The sequence below is a fragment of the Nerophis ophidion genome, linkage group LG15, assembly GCF_033978795.1.
Source record: "Nerophis ophidion isolate RoL-2023_Sa linkage group LG15, RoL_Noph_v1.0, whole genome shotgun sequence".
NCBI classification, from domain to species: Eukaryota; Metazoa; Chordata; class Actinopteri; order Syngnathiformes; family Syngnathidae; genus Nerophis; species Nerophis ophidion.
The window spans coordinates 38,804,776-38,828,270 of NC_084625.1; the positions used below are offsets into that span (position 1 = coordinate 38,804,776).

Consider the following 23,495-nt stretch of genomic DNA (forward strand, 5'->3'; position numbering starts at 1 on the left):
TTTTATAGGTTGTGTCAGTGGCATGGTGCTTGTGTCTGAGGAAGACTGCCAGGCCGGGAGAGTCCAGTCTTGTCCTCCGACATGCTCACAGCTCAGTTTCACCAACAACTGTACTGAAGAATGTACAACAGGTAGGTCAACACACACCAGGTACAGTTGGTAAACATACGGAAAGCACACCAAGGTAGAGTCAGTTAAATGTACACATTTGAACCACATGACTAAAATACCATATTTTTCGGACTTTAAAGCGCACTGGTATATAAGCCACACCGACTAAATTCTAGACTGAATAACTACACTGTGATGTTTTGGTGAGTTTACAGAGGCATTTGTGAAACTGAGACAATACAAACAGAATGCTATTGTAGGTTAATAGTACTAACATTGACACTCGTAAACCAGTGTTGCCAACTTTGCGACTTTGTCGCTAAATCTGGCGACTTTCTGGCTTTTATGTAAACATCTACTAGTGATATATCTCGGGACTATTTTTCCAGTGTTTTTGGAGACTCTTTTGTGTCTTAGAGACTCTGAGGTGAAAGTACGCATCAGTCACTGTCCTCAACGAGTATTGACGGGCGCTACCAGTTAGCTGGTGCTGCTGCTGCATGAGCAGAGCGGAGTGGAGACCCTCACAGGGCGGGAAGTGCAGCAGTTTGCGCCTGTGCAAAATATTTACAGTCTGGACTTTTATTGTACTGGTGTTAGACCATGGCGAGAATGAGGACTCAGGTGCAGAAGGGGGACGATTGACGCAGGCTTTATTTAACAGTTTTCTTTGGAGTCTCTTTGAACAGAGTGATTAATACAAATCGGCCTTGTAATCTAACTAAAGACATATAGTTAGAATGCAATAAACAGAATCACTCCATAGGGAGGAAAAAGGCAATAATAAAATTACACAAAATCCGATAACAAAAAGAACAATCTATGATAGCTAAAAAAGGTAAATCACTCACGCGGAGGAGACAAGAAACTTTTAAACAGAAAGTATGCTATAAAAAGCTGAGATAACTACAAAGTAAAGCGCTCCAAGAGGAGGGAAAAAAGGAACACAAAACACTATGAAATTTAACACACAAAAATCTCGACCAAAAACTTTAGCGAACCAAATCACTCTTTCTCAGAGGAAACAAAGAAATCAATAAATGAGGCAAGGCAATACTTAGCAAAACTTGGTTCAAGGCTAGAAGCACGTAGCGAGACGATATACTCTAGCACAAGACTAGAGGACGAGACATTTATACACATGAGGTGACACAGGTGGGCAGAATCGGGCAATCAGGAGAGACATCAGCCCAGTGAAACAGGAGGAAGGGCAAGTGACCTCAAACAAGAAGGAGAGTTAACCTTTCAAAATAAAACAGGAAATGACAAGACCACATGAAAGCAGACAATACTTCACCCAGGTGTGACAACTGGGAAGTCGGAATTTCCGTATTCCTAGCTAGAAGTTTCAACTGGAATTTTAAATGTATGTGTGGAGTTTGCATGTTTTCCCCGTGAATGCGTGGGTTCCCTCCGGCTGCTCCGGCTTCCTCCCACTTCCAAAGACATGCACCTGGGGATTGGTGCATGTCTAAACACTAAATAGGCCCTAGTGCAGGGGTCACCAACGCGGTGCCCGCGGGCACCAGGTAGCCCGTAAGGACCAGATGAGTCGCCCGCTGGCCTGTTCTAGAAATAGCAGCACTTATCAGTGAGCTGCCTCTCTTTTTTTACATTTTATGTATTTACAAGCAAGCTGGTCTCGCTTTGTTCGACAATTCAATCAATGTTTATTTATATAGCCCTAAATCACAAGTGTCTCAAAGGGCTGCACAAACCACAACGACATCCTCGGCAGGGCTGTCAAGCCAAATTTCTTCCCCCCTACAAAAACCTTCCCCCCCATTTACTTCCGGGTTCATGATTAATAGACGTTTTGTTAATGCTATATTATTAAAAAAAAACTAAAAAACAACCTACAAACACAAGCCATGGGATGACGCATCCACTTCCGGGGTCACGTTTCCTCTTATGTCATCCCATAGTTTGTGTCCGTAAACTGTTCCCCAATTCCTTCTATAATATAGCGTTAACAAAATGCCTGTATTTTTATAATATAGCGTTATATTTTTATAATATAGCGTTATTTCCAAAATTGTGTACACTACTGAATTGGGGTCTTACGACCACTTATGTGGACATGTATACTGCCATCTGGTGGGGTCAGAAGAGTATAACATACAATGGAATTTGGGAAAAAAAAAAATTAAAAATTAAAATTAGCATGTCATTACACATGAAGTATATGTTTGTGTAAAGGACATTTTTAATTCTAAGAGGGACAAAACTCAAATAGAATTTGAAAATCCAAGAAAATATTTTAAAGACTTGGTCTTCACTTTTTTAAATAAATTCATACTTTTTTTTTACTTTGCTTTTTATAACTTTCAGAAAGACAATTTTGGAGAAAAAATACAACCTTAAAATTTTTTTTAGGATATTTAAACACAAATACCTTTTTACCTTTTAAATTCCTTCCTCTTCTTTCCTGACAATTTAAATCAATGTTCAAGTAAATTTACTTTTTCTATTGTAAAGAATAATAAATACATTTTAATTTAATTCTTCATTTTAGCTTCTGTTTTTTCGATGAAGAATATTTGTGAAATATTTCTTCAAAATTTTTATGATTAAAATTCAAAAAAATTATTCTGGCAAATCTAGAAAATCTTTAGAATCAAATTTAAATCTTATTTCAAAGTCTTTTGAATTTCTTCAAAAATTTTTGTTCTGGAAAATCTAGAAGAAATAATGTATTGTCTTTGTTAGAAATATAGCTTGGTCCATTTTGTTATATATTCTAACAAAATGCAGATTGGATTTGAACCTATTTAAAACATGTCATCAAAATTCTAAAATTAAATTTAATCAGGAAAAATTACTAATGATGTTCCATGAATTATTTTTTTTTACTTTTTCAAAAAGATTCGAATGAGCTAGTTTTTGTCTTCTTTTTTTCTGTTGAATTTTGAATTTTAAAGAGTCGAAATTGAAGATAAACTATGTTCCAAAAATTTTTTTTTCCTGTTTTCTCCTCTTTTAAACCATTCAATTAAGTGTTTTTTTCATCATTTATTCTCTACAAAAAACCTTCTGTAAAAGAAAAAAAAATGTACGACGGAATATTTTTCATATATATATATATATATATATATATATATATATACACATTTATATATGTATATAGATTAATTTATTAAAGGTAAATTGAGCTAATTGGCTATTTCTGGCAATTTATTTAAGTGTGTATCAAACTGGTAGCCCTTCGCATTAATCAGTACCCAAGAAGTAGCTCTTGGTTCCAAAAAGGTTGGTGACCCCGGCCTGCCCTAGTGTGTGATTGTGAGTGTGAATGTTTTCTGTCTATCTGTCTTGGCCCTGCAATGAGGTGGCGACCTGTCCAGAGTGTACACCGCCTTCCACCCGAATGCAGCTGAGATAGGCTCCAGCATCCCCCGCGAACCCAAAAAGGGACAAGTGGTAGATAATGGATGGATGGATGTTTCTTTACTGTCACATTTGATTAAATTATTGAATTTGATTTGCCAACTGTAGACATCCTCAGTCACTTACTCACCTTGTCTCTTTGTGTGTGTCTCTCTGTGACAGAAATTGAACATTTAGCTAGCTCATCATGTCAGTCAGTGCAGAGAGGAGACCCACACGCCTCCAGACTGCAAATGAAATGCGCATGTGCAAAGCTGCCACTGTTTTCGCCTGGGTTTCCAGAGCGAGATGTTACTATATCTTCAATGTAATTTCAAAAATTAATATAAATCATTGCAACGTGCCAATTCCATAAATTAGGGTTATGAGCCAGTCATTACATTTGCTTCGTTAGCGAATATCACAACCCTCCATTCTTTTGATAAAATGTGATGCATTTAACAATGCAGAACAATATTTATAAAACAAAACAACTAAGAATCAAAATAAGAAGGTTAATTTGCAGTTTTAATCATACTTATCATTTTTTTAAATCACTTCTGTATCCCTCCGACAGCGTCCATTGCGAAAACATTATGCAAATGAGGCGATGATGTAATTTAGCAACTTCTAACGATGTTTCGGACTGCAATAGCTACTTTCCTTGCTGAGGAGCTGCTTGTGTTTTATGAAAACGTTTTGCATTTTGACCATTATAGCTGTGCCAATTTATAAGGCCGCAGCATACAAAGGAACAAAGTAACGGCTTGTAGTCCGAAAGTTAAGGTAGTTAACTACTTCTACCAGAGGGTATTGTGACCCTCAGCTGTGGTATGCCTTAAGTTAATTTACATGTAACAATTTATGAAAAATAGAAATTGTTATCTCTCTCTCTCTCTCTCTCTCTCTCTATCTCTCTCTCTTTCTCTCTTTCTCTCTCTCTCTCTCTCTCTCTCTCTCTCTCTCGCTCATATATATGTATATATATGTATATATGTATATATATGTACATATGTATGTATATATATGTACATATGTATGTATATGTGTGTGTATATATATATATACATATATATAAATATATGTATAGAGTATATATGTATATATGTGTGTGTGTGTGTGTGTGTGTGTGTGTGTATGTGTGTGTGTGTGTGTGTATATAAATAGATTAAAAATTTATTTTTGTTTTCAATTCAACACGATTCTTGATTCAAAAACGATTTTTTCCCAAATTTAAAAGAATTCTCTATTCATTAAATGCATAGGATTTCAGCAGGATCTACCCCAGTCTGCTGACATGCTAGCAGAGTAGTAGATTTTTGTAAAAAGCTTTTATAATTGTAAAGGACTATGTTTTATCAACTGATTGCAAGAATGTAATTTTTTTTTAACTATTACACGAACCAAAAATCCATCCATCCATCCATTTTCTACCGCTTATTCCCTTTCGGGGTCGTGGGGGGCGCTGGCGCCTATCTCAGCTATAATCGGGCGGAAGGCAGGGTACACCCTGGACAAGTCGCCACCAATATGACTTATTTTATCTTTGTGAAAATATTGGACACAGTGTGTTGTCAAGCTTATGAGATGCGATGCAAGTGTAAGCCACTGTGACACTATTGTTCTTTTTTATATTTTTATAAATGTCTAATGATAATGTCAAAGAGGGACTTTTAATCACTGCTATGCTGAAATTATAACTAATATTGATACTGTTGTTGATAATATTCATTTTTGTTTCACTACTTTTGGTTTGTTCTGTGTCGTGTTTGTCTCCTCTCAATTGCTCTGTTTATTGCAGTTCTGAGTGTTGCTGGGTCAGGTTTGGTTTTGGAATTGGATTGCATTGTTATGGTATTGCTGTGTATTGTTTTGTTGGATTGATTAAAAATAAAAAATAAAATAAAAAATCCATCCATCCATCCATTTTCTACCGCTTATTCCCTTTCGGGGTCGCGGGGGGCGCTGGCGCCTATCTCAGCTACAATCGGGCAGAAGGCGGGGTACACCCTGGACAAAATAAAAAATTTTTAAATGAGAATCGATTCTGAATCGTACAATGTGAGAATCACGATTCAAATTCGAATCGATTTTTCCCCAAACCTCTAATATATATATATATATATATATATATATATATATATATATATATATATATATATATATATATGTATATATACATATATATATATATATATATATATATATGTATATATATATATATACCTATATGTATGTACAGTGGGGTAAAAAAGTATTTAGTCAGCCACCGATTGTTCAAGTTCTCCCACTTAAAATGATGACAGAGGTCTGTAATCTTCATCATAGGTACACTTCAACTGTGAGAGACACGACAAGTTGCGTTTATACCAAAACGTTCCATTTTGGTTTCATCTGACCACATGACATTCTCCCAATCCTCTGCTGTATCATCCATGTATCCATGTTGGTATAAACTCAACTTGTTGTGTTTGGAGGAAGAAGATACTGAGTTGCATCCCAAGAACACCACACCTACTGTGAAGAATGGGGGTGGAAACATCATGCTTTGGGGCTGTTTTTCTGCTAAGGGGACAGGACGATTGATCCGTTAAGGAAAGAATGAATGGGGCCATGTATCGTGAGATTTTGAGCCAAAACCTCCTTCCATCAGTGAGCGCTTTGAATGGTTGACCAAATACCTATTTTCCACCATAATTTACAAATAAATTCTTTAAAATTCCCATAATGTGAATTCCTGGATTTTTTTCACATTGTGTCTCTCACAGTTGAAGTGTACCTATGATGAAAATTACAGACCTCTGTCATCATTTTAAGTGGGAGAACTTGCACAATCGGTGGCTGACTAAATACTTTTTTGCCCCACTGTATATCCGTTGAATTCCTCAGAGATGGTAAAAGGCATTTTCGCTTTCTTACAGGAAGTCGCTCTTTGTGTTGTTGTGCTGTCACTTTTGTGTTGCCACCGTTATTGCCACCGTTATTGTGGTTATTCTAGTGGAATTCAAGTTTGCCATACAATATTAAACTATTACCCGCACAGGATGCATGGGCTGAGAGTCTGAGATCCCTGATGTACAATATGTCATAGCAATATGTGACGGATCAATAAACATGCATATATACTTTACAGTTTTTAACACTAGTAGACTTTTATCAAGAATAGTTGACCTACACTATATTTTAATACTTAATAATTCAGTACACTGGAACCTGTTTAAGTCAGTTGACAGCCCATTTATGTGGATGCAACATACAGGTGAAACTCAAAAAATTAGATCATCGTGCAAAAGTGAATTGTCAGGAATTTAACTTAAAATATAAAACTAATGTTATAAATGCTTAAAAGTGAGATATGTTTTTTGATGATCGTGGCTTACAGTTTTTGAAAACCCTACATTTGCAGAAAAGTTCCATTTGAGGTTTTCATAAACTGAAAGCCATAATCATCAAAATTATATCACAAGAAGGTGTAATTGAAATAAATGTACGTTAGAAGACTGGATGTTGCAGTCTGGAATCCACAATTAGCAACAATTATCTACTTTCACATCTAAGTGAAAAATAATATGCTGATTCAATGTATTTATCTGCTCATTTACTCGTAAGACAAATATTATTTAGAATTTTTTTTTCCCCCCCAGGGTGCCGCTGTCCGGATGGCATGTACTTACAGGGAGGACAGTGTGTGAAGGCCAGCCAATGTGTCTGTCAATGGAATGGCCAAATATTGCAGCCAGGACAGACCATCAGCATGGACAATTGTACAAAATGGTGAGATTATTTACTTCATATCTTCTACTTTGAATGTATCACCTCAAAATATATTTTACTTGTGTGTGAGTTAACATCATAGGTAGACCTGCACCATCAAATTAAATCCTTCAAAAGGATGTGTCAAAAATGGTTGCATAGAAAAAAATAATGTTTGATTATATTTATAAGGTTTTACTTCACTATTAGTATTAAAGATCTCTGTTAATGCAATAATATAATACTGCATTGCATCTTGCACCAAGTGCAGTTTCTAATATTGTGCACCTACCATGGATGATACCTTGCAAACACTATAGACCAGTGGTTCTCAAATGGGGGTACGCGTACCCCTGGGGGTAATTGAAGGTATGCCAAGGGGTACGTGAGATTTTTTAAAAATGTTCTAAAAATAGCAACAATTCAAAAATCCATTTTAAATATATTTATTGAATAATACGTCAACAAAATATGAACATAAGTTCATAAACTGTGAAAAGAACTGCAACAATGCAATATTCAGTGTTGACAGCTAGATTTTTTTGTGGACACGTTCCATAAATATTGATGTTAAAGATTTTTTTTTTTTTTTTTTGTGAAGAAATGTTTAGAATGAAGTTGATGAATCCAGATGGATGTCTATTACAATCGCCAAAGAGGGCACTTTAAGTTGATGACTACTTCTATGTGTAGAAATCTTTATTTATAATTGAATCACTTGTTTATTTTTCAACAAGTTTTTAGTTATTTTTATGTCTTTTTTTCCAAATAGTTCAAGAAAGACCACGACAAATGAGCAATATTTTGCACTGTTATACAATTGAATAAATCAGAAACTGATGACATAGTGCTGTATTTTACTTCTTTATCTCTTTTTTTTTTTTGCTTTGCTCTGATTAGGGGATACTTGAATTAAAAAAATGTTCACAGGGGGGGAGCGGGGGTTGCCCACATAAGAGGTCCTCTCCAGGGTTCTCATAGTCATCATTGTCACTGGCGTCCCACTGGGTGTGAATTCTCCTTGCCCTTATGTGGGTTCTTCCGAGGATGTCGTAGTCGTAGTGGTTTGTACAGTCCTTTGAGACATTTGTGATTTAGGGCTATATAAATAAACATTGATTGATTGATTGAAATGGAAAAAAAAATATCACCAAACAAAGTACTTTATTATCATACATTCTCCTTATGGTTCTAAACAAAGTCACAAGTAAATCTGCAAGCAATGGCTAGTTTTGGTTATGTCGACAACAACATGTATCATTTACATCAATCAGCCAATCCAAAGGGCGGCAACTTAAGCGGATTGCACTGTATATGTAACTGGACAGATATTTGCCATGAATTAGTGCATTTTTTTTTTCATTTGTTTTGTGGTATATCCACCATCATTTTATCATTGTGTCTTTTTACTTCTGTATATTATTTTGACACTGGAAGATTTTAAATAAGACATGTTTGCCCCCACAAGTGTATGCAAGGATGGACACGTCACCTGCGACTCTTCCGACTGCATGCTGAGCTGTCAGTGGTCAGGCTGGTCGTCATGGTCACCATGTGACGTCACCTGCGGGCTTGGGCTCCAACAGCGATACAGGTGAACAGCTGTTGAAGACTTTTTGATGTCTGCTCACATTTTAACTCCTAATCCAATCCTATTTTCTTGCTTTAATACTAATGTGCATCACGTTACTTCTCCTTTTCTTACTGGAGACAACTTGTGACTGAACAGATGTGTCTTCTTAGGTCTCCAATAAACCAGACAGGAGCCATCAGAGGAGTCCTGTGCCCAGGAGACTTATCAGAAGTCCGCCGCTGCTCCATCCCTTGCATCACTGGTAAACACATGCATTCATTGACCAAGAACAGGGACAATACTTGTTGGTTTTCAGTCTCATCATCTGGCATCGTCTCAGGAGCTAAAGCTAATCAGACAAAAGGATCATTATCACTCATCAGTTTCTCTGATGTCCATACATTTTGATCATGTCTTCTTTACACACCAATTAGGGCAGGGGTCGGGAACCTTTTTGGCTGAGAGAGCCAAAAAGCCAAATATTTTAAAATGTATTTCTGTAAGAGACATATAATTTTTTTTTTAACACTGAATACAACTAAACGCGTACATTTTTAAGTAAGACCAATATTTCTAGAGTATAATAGTCTCTTATTCTTTGTAATAACATTGTTAGTCTGAAGCTAACTGTGGAGGGGGCGTGGCCCCCAGGCCTGCAGCGAACTGGGTTGTGCCAGGACCAGCCTCGAAATCAGCGAAAACTGCGTAGAAGGCCCACCTGAGCCTTGTTATCTAATCACCTGTCGCTCTGTTATAAGCAGCAGCCAGGAGGAGAGACAGGGTTGGGGCTGGAGCCAGAGCGCGAGCGAGAACGAAAGAGAAAAATACAATTGCTGGAAAGCAACTGAGAGACTTATTGAAAAATAAAACAATAGTGTAACCCTGAAACGGGCTCTCATGTCGGTGCTTGCCCCCAGGAGGACAAGCCCCACACTAAGCAATAATAAATAAATAACTTCTTAACGCAACTTCTTGAACAAGTGCGGTAGTAAACGGGTGGATGGACTAAAAATGCATGAGAATGTTTCATGTTTTGAACATTATTTTTAACACTTATTACAAGTGGAATTATTCATTACTTATCATGTTAAGCCATGTCAGCTTAGCTTTATCTGAGAGCCAGATGCAGTCATCTAAAGAGCCACATCTGGCTCGCGAGCCATAGGTTCCCTACCCCTGAACTAGGGAATGAGCACACCTTGCCAAATAAAGTATATTACCTTAACTGACCATTTTACAGTAATGGGTTTTACCATTGACCTTTTAACTCAGAAACCATGTATCTCAAATCAGTGTCAGCCATTGAAAGTTGTTGGCCACCCACCCAACACACCACAATTTTAACACTATTTTCCACTGTGGTGACTGATGCACAATTTTGCAATCAGGGCTGACACATATAAGAGAAAAAGAAATTTAAAGGCCTACTGAAACCCACTACTACTGACCACGCAGTCTGATAGTTTATATATCAATGATGAAATATTAACATTGCGACACATGCCAATACGGACTTTTCAGTTTACTAAATTGAAATTTTAAATTTCCCACGAGTTTCTTGTTGAAAACGTCGCGGAATGATGACGTGTGCGCGTGACGTCACGGACTGTAAGGAAATATTAGCGTTGCACCAAACACAGCTAAAAGTCGTCTCTGTTCATGGCATAATTACACAGTATTTTGGAGATCTGTGTTGCTGAATCTTTTGCAATTTGTTCATTTAATAATGGAGACTATAAAGAACAATGCTGTTGGTGGAAAGCGGTGGATTGCAGCTGTCTTTAGCACCGAGACACAGCCGGTGTTTCTTTGTTTGTTGTGAAGCTTTAACACAGAGCGGTCAAGCGAACATGTTTTCTCCACGTCAACCAGCAAGTTTTTGAATGGGAAAATTGTGATATATATCTTACCGGAGACATCATTAGATTATTCGTCGTCCTGCAGCAGCTGTCAAAAAAGGCAGCTGTGAGCTTGGCTCTTTGGCTTCTCTCTGAGACACTGCGTGTTCACCGCAGCCATCCGACCTCGAGGTATGTCTTTACGATCTTTAAAATTTCACTAAAACACTATTAAAACAACAAGCAGATAAGGGATCTTCCAGAATTATCCTAGTAAATGTAGCTAAAAACATTTGAATCGCTCACAATGCAATCGCCTTTTTTTTTTTTTTACTTTATTTGTTTATTTTTTTTCTAGTCCTTCCTCAGCCACAAATCTTTCATCCTCGCTCAAATTAATGGGGAAATTGTCGTTTTCTCGGTCCGAATAGCTCTTTTTGTTGGAGTCTCCCATTATAAACAATGTGAGGATGTGAGGAGCCCTCACACGGGTGACGTCATCGCCTGCGATTTCCGGTACAGGCAAGGCTTTTTTATTAGCGACCAAAAGTTGCGAACTTTATCGTCGATGTTCTCTACTAAATCCTTTCAGCAAGAAAATGGCAATATCTTGAAATGATCAAGTATGACACATATAATTGACCTGCTATCCCCATTTAAATAAGAAAATATCAATTCAGTAGGCCTTTAGGATATATGTCCACTGTAGTAAGCAGCGTGCGTGAAAGGGTTAAACTGCAACATGTGACTTATGTACATTCTAGCTTCTGAATTCATATATAACTTAGTATCATATAGGTATATATTTTAATGTACTATTAAGATGACAGGGCAAATCTCAAATGTTCACACAGACCAACCGGATGGGGTTTGGAGTAAATGGACCAGCTGGTCAGAGTGCAGTAAGACGTGTTTCCATCATGTTGACGATGTGGGAATCCGACAACGATTCCGCAGCTGCAACCACAATCATACTCACACGCCTTCCTGTGATGGAGACAACATAGAGCAGGAGCCTTGCAACACGGTGCACTGTGCAGGTACGAGTGATATACGTCTTTTTTTTTTTTTAATTCAAAATACAAACATCACCAGACTAAAAGTTAATTGCCTTCTGCTTCTAGTGGACGGCAGCTGGTCTGCATGGTCCATGTGGTCTCTCTGTTCCTCTGATTGTGACTCTGGTGTTCAAACTCGAGAGCGATTCTGCACTTCACCTCCACCACAACATGGAGGCAGCAGTTGTCCTGGTCCACACGTTCAGACGAGAGACTGCAATGCTCACCCCTGTAGAGGTACCATCGAATAATATGCATCAACTCTATACCATCAACTCTATACCATCAAACATATACCATCAAACATATAACAGCTTATATACCATTAAATATACAAACCCTGTTACCATATGAGTTGGAAATTGTGTTAGATGTAAATATAAACGGAATATAATGATTTGCAAATCCTTTTCAACCCATATTCAATTGAATGCACTACAAAGACAAGATATTTGATGTTCAAACTCTTAAACTTAATTTTTTTGCAAATAATAATTAATAATTAAGTTTCATGGATGCAACACGTGCCAAAGTTGTTGGGAAAAGGCATGTTCACCACTGTGTTACATCACATTTTCTTTTAACAACACTCAATAAACGTTTGGGAACTGAGGAATCTAATTGTTGAAACTTTGAAAGTGGAATTCTTTACCATTCTTGCTTGACGTACATCTTAAGTTGTTCAACAGTCCGGGGTCTTGTTGTCGTATTTTATGCTTCATAATGCGCCACACATTTTCGATGGGAGACATGTCTGGACTGCAGGCGGGCCAGTCTAGTACCCGCAATCTTTTACTACGAAGCCACGCTGTTTTAACGCGTGGCTTGGCATTGTTTTGCTGAAATAAGCAGGGGCGTCCATGATAACGTTGCTTGGATGACAACATATGTTGCTCCAAAACCTGTATGTACCATTCAGCATTAATGGTGCCTTCACAGATGTGTAAGTTACCCATACCTTGGGCACTAATACACCCCCATACCATCACAGATGCTGGCTTTTGAACTTTGCGCCTATAACAATCCGGATGGTTATTTTCCTCTTTGTTCCGGAGGACACCACGTCAATAGTTTCCAAATATAATTTGAAATGTGGACTCGTCAGACCACAGAACACTTTTCCACTTTGCATCAGTCCATCTTAGTAGAGCTCGAGGCCAACGAAGCCGGCGGCGTTCCTGGGTCTTGTTGATAAATTACTTTCGCTTTGCATAGTAGAGTTTTGACTTGCACTTACAGATGTAGCAACTAACTGTAGTTACTGACAGTGGTTTTATGAAGTGGTCCTGAACCCATGTGGTGATATCCGTTACACACTGATGTCGGTTTTTGATGCAGTACCGACTGAGGGATCAAATGTCCGTAATATAATCGCTTACGTGCAGTGATTTCTCCAGATTGTCTGAACCTTTCGATGATTTTACGGACCGTAGATGGTAAAATCCCTAAATTCCTTGCAATAGCTCGTTAAGAAATGTTGTTCTAAAACTGTTCGACAATTTGCATACAAATTGGTGACCCTCACCACATCGTTGTTTGTGAATTACTTAGCATTTCATGGAAGGTGCTTTTATACCCAATCATGGCATCCGCCTGTTCCCAATTGGCCTGCACTCCTGTGGGATATTTCAAATAAGTGTTTGATGAGCATTCCTCAACTTAATCAGTATTTATTTCAACCTTTCCCAACTTCTTTGTCACGTGTTGTTGGCATCAATTTCTAAAGTTAATGATTATTTGCAAAAAAAAAAATGTTTATCAGTTTTAACATCAAATATGTTGTTTTTGTAGCATATTCAACTAATTATGGGTTGAAAAGGATTTGCAAATCATTGTATTCTGTTTATATTTACATCCAACACAATTTCCCAACTCATATGGAAACGGGGTTTGTATATCATCTGGATACCATTATACTGTACATATACTTTCAACTATATTCCAACAAATACTCTATATACCAGGGGTGTCCAACATACGGCCCAGATTTTATCCAGCCTGCGTGATGATTGTGCTAAATATTAAAATGAGCTGCATTTTTTTTTAAGGAAAGAAACTGATGTTCTAAATGTGTCCACTGGATGTTACAACAGCAATTATGTTAGGACTAGAAAGAGGTAAGCTCCTCTCCCTCGACCCAAATGAAACTTATAACCTGACGTTGTGTCTTCTGCTTCGAACACATCCTTATTTGGCAACCTTACTCCCCCATAATGTCTCTGTCAAAAACGAAAAACCCTTTTGACCCTTTTAAATAGTTTTACATCCGTTTCTTACGGTTTGTTGAGTTAGCACTGGATTGATACGTGGACATGACAAAGGAGGTATTTGATACCAAGAAGAGTTTACATGCTATACAAGAATGTGACTTTATGTTTAATCCTGGCTTTGTAGATACACTGAGACAAAGTTTTTTAAACTGCACCAATTTCCTCAGAATTTTCAACAAACTTGAAGTGTTTTGTCCAGAGAATTATTTGTGATTTGCATTTTTCAGAATGTGCGTGTTGTATTTTCTGCCAAAGTAAAACAAAAAACAACAACCTGGAGTTGTCTTTATTTTTAAGTTATCATGCCATGATTCCACGATTCCGGCCCACTTGGGAATAGATTTTCCTCCATGCGGCGCCTGAGCTAAAATGAGCTTTACACCCCTGGAATATACCATTAACTACACACAATCATATATGTACCATCAAATGTCCATCCATCCATCCATTTCTACCGCTTATTCCCTTTCGAGGTCGCGGGGGGCGCTGGCGCCTATCAACTACAATCAGGCGGAAGGCGGGGTACACCCTGGACAAGTTGCCACCTCATCACAGGGCCAACACAGATAGACAGACAACATTCACACTCACATTCACACACTAGGGCCAATTTAGTGTTGCCAATCAACCTATCCCAAGGTGCATGTTTTTGGGAGGAAGCCGGAGTACCCGGAGGGAACCCACGCATTCACGGGGAGAACATGCAAATTCCACACAGAAAGATCCCGAGCCTGGATTTGAACCCAGGACTGCAGGACCTTCGTATTGTGAGGCAGACGCACTAACCCTTCTGCCACCGTGAAGCCACCATCAAATATATACTATCACACATATACAGTGGGGCAAAAAAGTATTAAGTCAGCCACCGATTGTGCAAGTTCTCCCACTTAAAATTAAGACAGAGGTCTGATATTTTCATCGTAGGTACACTTCAACTGTGAAAGACAGAATGTGAAAAAAAAAATCCAGGAATTCACATCATAGGAATTTTAAAGATTTTTTTTTTAGATTATGGTGGAAAATAAGTATTTGTTCAACCATTCAAAGTTCTCATTGATGGAAGGAGTTTTTGGCTCAAAATCTCACGATACATGGCCCCATTCATTCTTTCCTTAACACGGATCAATCGTCCTGTTCCCTTTGCAGAAAAACAGCCCCAAAGCATGATGTTTCCACCCCCATGCTTCACAGTAGGTGTGGTGTTCTTGGGATGCAACTCGGTATTCTTCTTCCTCCAAACACGACGAGTTGAGTTTATACCAAAATGGATACATGGATGATACAGCAGAGGATTGGGAGAATGTCATGTGGTCAGATGAAACCAAAATAGACATTTTTGGTATAAACTCAACTCGTCGTGTTTGGAGGAAGAAGAATACCGAGTTGCATCCTAAGAACACCACACCTACTGTAAAGCATGGGGGTGGAAACATCCTGCTTTGGGGCTCTTTTTCTGCTAAGGGGAAAGGACGATTGATCTGTGTTAAGGAAAGTATGAATGGGGCCATGTATCGTGAGATTTTGAACCAAAACCTCCTTCCATCGATGAGAGCTTTGAATGGTTGACCAAATACTTATGTTCCACCATAATTTACAAATAAATTCTTTAAAATTCCTACAACGTGAATTCCTGGATTTTTTTCCACATTCTGTCTCTCACAGTTGAAGATGAAAATTACAGACCTCTGTCATCATTTTAAGTGGGAGAACTTGCACAATCGGTGGCTGACTAAATACTTTTTTGTCCCACTGTGTACCAACTATATAATATCAAATATATATCAACTCTACTGTAAATGTCTATCTGTGTTGGCCCTGCGATGAGGTGGCGACTTGTCCAGGGTGTACTCCGCCTTCCGCCCGAATGCAGTCGAGATAGGCTCCAGCACCACCCACAACCCCAAAAGAGACAAGCGGTAGAAAAATGGATGGATGGATAGATGTACTGTGAGCTTAGGGTTTCCCTCAGCTTGTGACAGTGGGAGCATGGCGAGAGGCGTTGTCAATAAGATGTCATTATGTTACTTACACATCTCCTTTAAAAAGGCTAATAAAAATGTCGTGCATACATTTAAAAACAAATCTGTGTTATTAGTATTTTTTCTCATGTAATTTTTGGTGCTAGCGGGGTGTATAATATAGCCTGAAACGGTCATGGATGCATAGTCTTCTGGGTAATTTTTATGTTGCGTTTATAATGTGTTACAGTGCAGATGTTCTCCAGAAATTTGTTTGTCATTCTTGTTTGGTGTGGGTTCACAGTGTGGTGCATATTAGTAAGAGTGTTAAAATTGTTTATATCACAACCTTCAGTGTGCTCTGTGTCACCCAGTATGCCTTGCAGTCCTGTACGTTTATCTGCAGAAGCATACATACAACATGTTACTGGACTGGCAAGATGTCTGTATATGTTGTAGAAGGCGTCAAAGGCAATGGCTTCATAGCACGCCCTTATTCATGTAAAAGGGTGACTGCCAGCAGATATTCGCGAGAATGATTGCAGCTCCCTGTGTCTTCTTTAATTTATGAAACGGGTCAAAATGGCTTTTTGAGTGATATAGGTTGCTGACCCCTGTGCTAGAGCCTGGGTCAGTCGGACTGGTGTGCAAAGCAGGTCTGTGTGTGTGCCGCCGGCTGGAGGGGCTGGTCCCCCAACGCCCAAGCTGCCAGCTATTGGAGCCAAAGTGCAGGCAACGCGGCCGCCACTTCCATACTGCCAACCTAGGCCCCTCTCCTGAAAGAGTACCACTGTCGTCTTAATATTTTCACTTTTCACATTTTGTATATCACGTCCGTGGATCTATCTCAGACATAATAAAGGGGTCATATTATGATATTTTTTCCACATTACAGACATGATGCCTCCGCTCTAGACAATTGCATTTGTCTTACTTACGTCATCACAATATCCTGTTTTGGAAGTGTTGTTCCGGTGATCAAAGTCTAGCGGTGGCCAAATTTTTGGTGCATCACTCATCATTAATGTGTAAAAAATAGGCTATATATCCATTCATACATTGTATCACTTTAATTTGTTTTCACATAAAAGACCATAATATTTAACATGTGACAGCTTTTAATTTGTTGTGGTGTCATGCCACGATTAATTCAATGCAGGGGAAACCCTGATGCTATTGCGACAGGATCAATATCCCTATGGCCCTCGGGAAAAACGTGTTTTTAACTCTGTTTGTCCTCTTCTTGTGTGACCAAAATATATTTCCTGATGGCAGCAGGTTGAACAATTGGTGACCAGGGTGAGAGCTGTCTGCCAGGATTTTCTTTGTTCAGCAAGTGTGAACAATGTCCTCTCGGAATTACACATTTTGATGAAAGTGGTAACTGTGTCTCTGACCAAATGGGTATGACCTGTGGGTTCCTCAGGGCTAGATTTTGGGACCCCTATTGTTCAACTTGTACATGCTGCCACTAGGACAGCTAACACACAGCTTCAATATGTCCTATCTAACTATGCAGATGACACTCAGATGTCTGTGTCACTGATGGCAGGTGAACGCCCGGCCTGTTGATTCACTGAGTCGCTGCATCGAATAGATCAGTGTATGGACGCAAAAACATTTTCTTCAGCTAAACTCAGGCAAAACTGAAATCATTGTCTTTGCAAATAAGCAAAGATAAACTGTTATCATTCACCTTGAGACCCTGAAACCTATTAATCAGGGTAAAAATCTACATGTAATAATGGGCTCAGATTTTAACTTTAACAGCCACATTATGTCAGTAACATCAGCAGCTTTTTTACCACCTGAATAACATTTTTAAAATCAACGGAATAATGTCTAAATAAGACTTTGTCTATAGCAGGTTACACTGCTGTAATGACCTTCTCGCTGGGCTCTCTAAACAGGCTGTAAAGCAGCTGCAGTACATCCAAAATACTGCTGCGCATGTCTTGTTGAGAACCAGATAATACGACCAAATTAATCCAGTGATAAGGTCACTGCACTGGCTTCCTGTTGCTCAGAGAATAGTGTTTAAACAGCTCTCCTTGTATGTCTTGTACCAGAGTACATCCCTGATATGTCAGAGCCATACGAACCATCTCAAGCTCTTAGAACCTCAGGGAGTGGTCTCCTCCTGATGCCTAGAGTCAGGACCAAATATGGTGAAACTGCATTTCAGTTTGATGCTCCTTAAATCTGCAATAGTCTTCTTGAAGCTGTAAGACGGGCCTCAACATTAGCAATGTTCAAATCCAGCCTAAAAACACTTTAACTTCAAAGCATTTTATATACAGTATTTTATGTATTTTATTTTATTGTATTGAGTTTAATTTGAAATATTTTTGCCTTATTTGAAAATTCTGTAAAGCACTTCAAATTGCCTTGTGGACAAATTGTTTTATAAATAAACTTGTCTTGCCTTACCTTGCCTGTATACCATGAAACACCATCAAACATATACCATCGAGTTGATTTTATACCAAAATGGATACATGGATTATACAGCAGAGGATTGGGAGAATGGCATGTGGTCAGATGAAACCAAAATAGAACTTTTTGGTATAAAATCAACTTGTCGTGTTTGGAGGAAGAAGAATACTGAGTTGCATCCCAAGACCACCATACCTACTGTGAAGCATGGAGGTGGAAACATCATGCTTTGGGGCTGTTTTTCTTCTAAGGGGACAGGACGATTGATCCGTGTTAAGGAAAGGATGAATGGGGCCATGTATCATGAGATTTTGAGCCAAAACCTCCTTCCATCAGTGAGAGCTTTGAATGGTTGACCAAATACTTATTTTCCACCATAATTTACAAATAAATTATTTAAAATTCCTACAACATGAATTCCTGGATTTTTTTTCCACATTCTGTCTCTCAGAGTTGAAGTGTACCTATGATGAAAATTACAGACCTGTCATCATTTTAAGTGGGAGAACTTGCACAATCGGTGGCTGACTAAATACGTTTTTGCCCCACTGTATATGTATATACACCAACAAATACGTACCATAAAATATATACCATGAAATATATACCATCAACAATGTACCATCAAATATGTACAGTCAAATGTATACCATCAGACATGTACCATCGACTTTGTACTACCATTAACTGTATACTTACTATTTCATTGTCAACATAATGCATTTTCTAACAGTGTTTCCTGAATTTGCATGCAGGTGTGTGCCCAGAAGGCATGACTTACTTGACAGCAGCACAGTGTGAGCAGCAAGGAGGTGCATGTCCTCGTGTGTGTTTGGACATGACCTCCACGGAGGTGCAGTGTGCCACCGCCTGTTACGACGGCTGCTACTGTGAGCTGGGCTTCTACTTGCTCAATGGCAGCTGTGTCACTTTGTCCCAGTGTCCTTGTTACCACCAGGGGGGCCTCTACCCAGCTGGGGTCACTCTGTCTGTAGATGCATGCAACAACTGGTACTGTCCTGACAGAAACACAGACGTTAGAAGAGAAACTGAAAGTCAAAGTTGATTGATTGTTCCGGATTGTTTCCAACAGCACATGCATCGATGGAAAAATGGAATGTGGAAAAAAGCCTTGTCCTGGTTAGTGTGTTTATTATGATATGTCTTCTTGAAGGCACAATATGTACTGTAGAGGGTGTCTCAGCATTATGCATGAAGGTTATAGTAATATTTAGAGTTAGAGGAAATCAATTACTCTTTTGTTTTGAGTGTCTTCATGATTATTTGTCAGTAAACATTGATATAAACCTGATTAGTTTATTTTGGTGTTTTGATCACAAACACCACTGAGTTCCCCTATCAGTGACATTGTGACATCAGCTGCACCGGCCATATAAAAGAACTATAATATTACTAATAAGAGATTAAATATTAAAAATGAAATATTATAAATACATATAAATACTAACACATATACAATAATTAGAATGTATCTCATCTGTAAAATTGTTTATAATAAAAGTATATTAATTATACATAAGTACATATAAATACTAATACATTATGGATATACTGTATATCATTTATTTATTATAAATTAATTATTTTCAATATTAAAGTGTATTGCTATATATTTTACATGTATTATTTCTAACATTACTAATAATACATTATTTATATGATTTCAATAGTATTATTTTAAGTTATTATTATATAATAGTTATTGTTATCATTAAATAATGAGTTGTATTCATTTAATTATTATTATACATTATTATTATCATTGTTGTTATTATAACTAAGCGAGCATTCGGAGAGCCCAGACCTTAGTCAGGCCCAAACTCTCATTAGTAGATGATGATCTCGATCACCCTTAAAAATGGAATCCCTTGTTTATTATCCAGTTTCCTAAAAGTTTCATTAAAATCTCCCCATTAAGTTGCTGTCTAACATATATGTAGAATACATAATAATATATATGTATGTGTATATGTATATATACAAACCCTGTTTCCATATGAGTTGGGAAATTGTGTTGGATGTAAATATAAACCGAATACAATGATTTGCAAATCCTTTTCAACCCATATTCAATTGAATGCACTACAAAGACAAGATATTTGATGTTTAAACGAAATATTTTTTTATTATTTTTTTTTATCATATAATAATTAACCTAGAATTTCATGGCTGCAACAGTGCCAAAGTAGTTGGGAAAGGGCATGTTCACCACTGTTACATCACCTTTTCTTTTAACAACACTCGAACTGAGGAAACTAATTGTTGAAGCTTTAAAAGTGGAATTCTTTCCCATATTTGTTTCATGTAGAGCTTCAGTCGTTCAACAGTCCGGGGTCTCCGCTGTCGTATTTTATGTTTAGTAATGCGCCACACATTTTCGATGGGAGAAAGGTCTGGACTGCAGGCGGGCCAGGAAAGTACCCGCACTCTTTTTTTACGAAGCCACGCAGTTGTACACGTGCTGAATGTGCCTTGGCATTGTCTTGCTGAAATAAGCAGGGGCGTCCATGAAAAAGACTGCGCTTATGAGTCAGCATATATTGTTCCAAAAACTATATGTACCTTTCAGCATTAATGGTGCCTTCACAAATGTGTAATTTTCCCATGCCTTGCGCACTAATGCACCCCCATACCATCACAGATGCTGGCTTTTGAACTTCTGAATGGTTTGCTTCCCCTTTGGTCCGGATGACACAATGTCGAATATTTCCGAAAACAATTTGAAATGTGGACTCGTCAGACCACAGAACACTTTTCCACTTTGCATCAGTCCATCTTAGATGATCTCGGGCCCAGGGAAGCCGGCAGCTGTTCTGGATGTTGTTGATAAAAGGCTTTCACTTTGCATAGTAGAGCTTTAACTTGCACTTACAGATGTAGCCCCCAACTGTATTTAGTGACAGTGGTTTTCTGAAGTGTTCCTGAGCCCATGTGGTGATATCCTTTAGAGATTGAGGTCGGTTTTTGATACTGTGCCATCTGAGGGATCGAAGGTCACGGTCATTCAATGTTGGTTTCCGGCCATGCCGCTTACGTGGAGTGATTTCTCCAGACACTCTGAACCTTTTGATGATATTACGGAACGTAGATGTTGAAATCCCTAAATTTCTTGCAATTGCACTTTGAGAAACGTTGTTCTTAAACTGTTTGACTATTTGTTCACGCAGTTGTGGACAAAGGGGTGTACCTCGCCCCATCCTTTCTTGTGAAAGACTGAACATTTTTTGGTAAGCTGTTTTTATACCCAATCATGGCATCCACCTATTCCCAATTAGCTTGCACACCTGTGGTATGTCCTAAATAAGTGTGTGATGAGCATTCCTCAACTTTATCAGTATTTATTGCCACCTTTCCAAAACTTCTTTGTCACGAGTTGCTCGCATCACATTTTAAAGTTAATGATTATTTGCAAAAAAAAAAGGTTTGTCTGTTTGAACATCGTATATGTTGTCTTTGTAACATATTCAATTTAATATGGGTTGAAAATGATTTGCAAATCATTGTATTCCATTTATATTAACATCTAACACAATTTTCCAACTCATATGAAAACAGGGTTTGTATTTATATATATCTACAGTATAATTACATAATTTCAAACAATAATAAATAATCATGTTTATTTATTATAGTCTACAGAACAGGGATTCAAAGTTAAATAAAACACGGTGTAACATACTGTACTGTTGCGGATCTGGACATATGGGGATCCTAGGCAGGATTAGACCAGGAGGTCCATGGCTAGTTATTGATTGATATCAGTATTTTGGGCCCTCTAATGTCCACGTGTTTACCTAGGGGGAAACACCTTAGCATCTGTGTCCGACTTTCTTTACATTATCCGTGGATCAAAGCAGGGTCCAAACATTACGAGTCGAGAACACTAGACACTGAGCCACAGAGTTAAAAGTCAAAGTTTATTGTCCAATGTGACTATTAAGGGGTCAGGTAGAGAGTTTGCCAATACATCCACACACAGCTGCAGCAGCCGGCGTTCATTATACCTGCACCTTCACACCATTGTGAACAAAACACAATTGTGTAACATGCATCGACATTATTAATACTGAACAACATCAGCTGTTTTTGCCCTTTGTCTTTCCATTCTTTTTTTCCATGATTCTCCATTATGATTTAGTGGACTGCGGCTGGAGCAGCTGGACCCAGTGGAGCGCCTGTAGTCGAACATGTGATGTTGGTGTGAGGAGGCGGTACCGTTCGGGAACCAATCCCCCACCAGAGTCTGGAGGTCGTCCCTGCGAAGGCGTCAGGGTTGGCATGGACACTTGCAGCGTTGAACCTTGTTTTGGTAAAATCCTTCCACCCTGTAAATGTTGTTTCATCCCTTCTTACAAAGTAAGCTAATTTGGGTTTGATGTATGTCAGGTGTCAAAGAACCATGGAGTTTGTGGTCCGAGTGCTCAGTGACGTGTGGAGGAGGTTACAGGACCAGAACCAGGGGACCCATCAGAGTTCATGGCACTTCACAACAGTTCAATGCCTGTAACCTGCAGCCATGCGGTACAACAAAAAACTTGCTCTCTCGTTAGCTAGCATGATGACACAAATCTTACTGTGGTTTATTGACCTCTGATTATTTATTGGACTTTGTTTTTATTTATCCATCCATTATTTTTTTATTCCTCTAACTACAATCAGAACAAACTTTAGGCATTTTATGCAGGCACATACAAGACAATGTTTTTTGTCTAAAGTGTATAGGAGGGTTGCATATGACATGACATCCTTTTTTCTTCTTCGCAGCTTAATTCACACAATAGGCAAGCAGTGAGAGCTTAGCCATAAAACAAGTGAGAGTGAGTGTAGTTTGAACAGAAAATGCTATATTGATGTTCTGTTTTTGGGTGTTTCAGTCGTTCAAATAGAGATAGGAAATACCCTTCATAGAGTCTCGAAAGAAGTTTCTCATGAAGCTAATAAAGTCAGGAAAACAACAGAAGTGCATGAAAGGAAATGGTTCTTTAAATATCACTTTACAATCAAGCCACTTGTGTCTGCAGCGATCACTGTAAAATGTTTGTTTGAACATTTGATTTGTTTGAGAAACTCTCTGTGATGCCATCATATCATTTCATATCAAGGCCTCTGTC

The 23,495-nt window shown here is 38.3% G+C and overlaps 1 protein-coding gene across 1 annotated transcript in view; it reads left to right on the top strand.

The window, feature by feature from the left end:
- The window catches only part of sspo (SCO-spondin), a 391,512-nt gene that overhangs the window by 179,151 nt on the left and 188,866 nt on the right, over nt 1-23,495 (top strand). Inside the window, 10 exon segments of the mRNA XM_061922415.1 lie at nt 9-131; nt 7,122-7,251; nt 8,699-8,824; nt 8,974-9,058; nt 11,492-11,681; nt 11,766-11,936; nt 19,119-19,374; nt 19,457-19,503; nt 22,523-22,693; nt 22,771-22,905. Coding sequence (XP_061778399.1) covers nt 9-131; nt 7,122-7,251; nt 8,699-8,824; nt 8,974-9,058; nt 11,492-11,681; nt 11,766-11,936; nt 19,119-19,374; nt 19,457-19,503; nt 22,523-22,693; nt 22,771-22,905 — 1,434 coding nt within the window.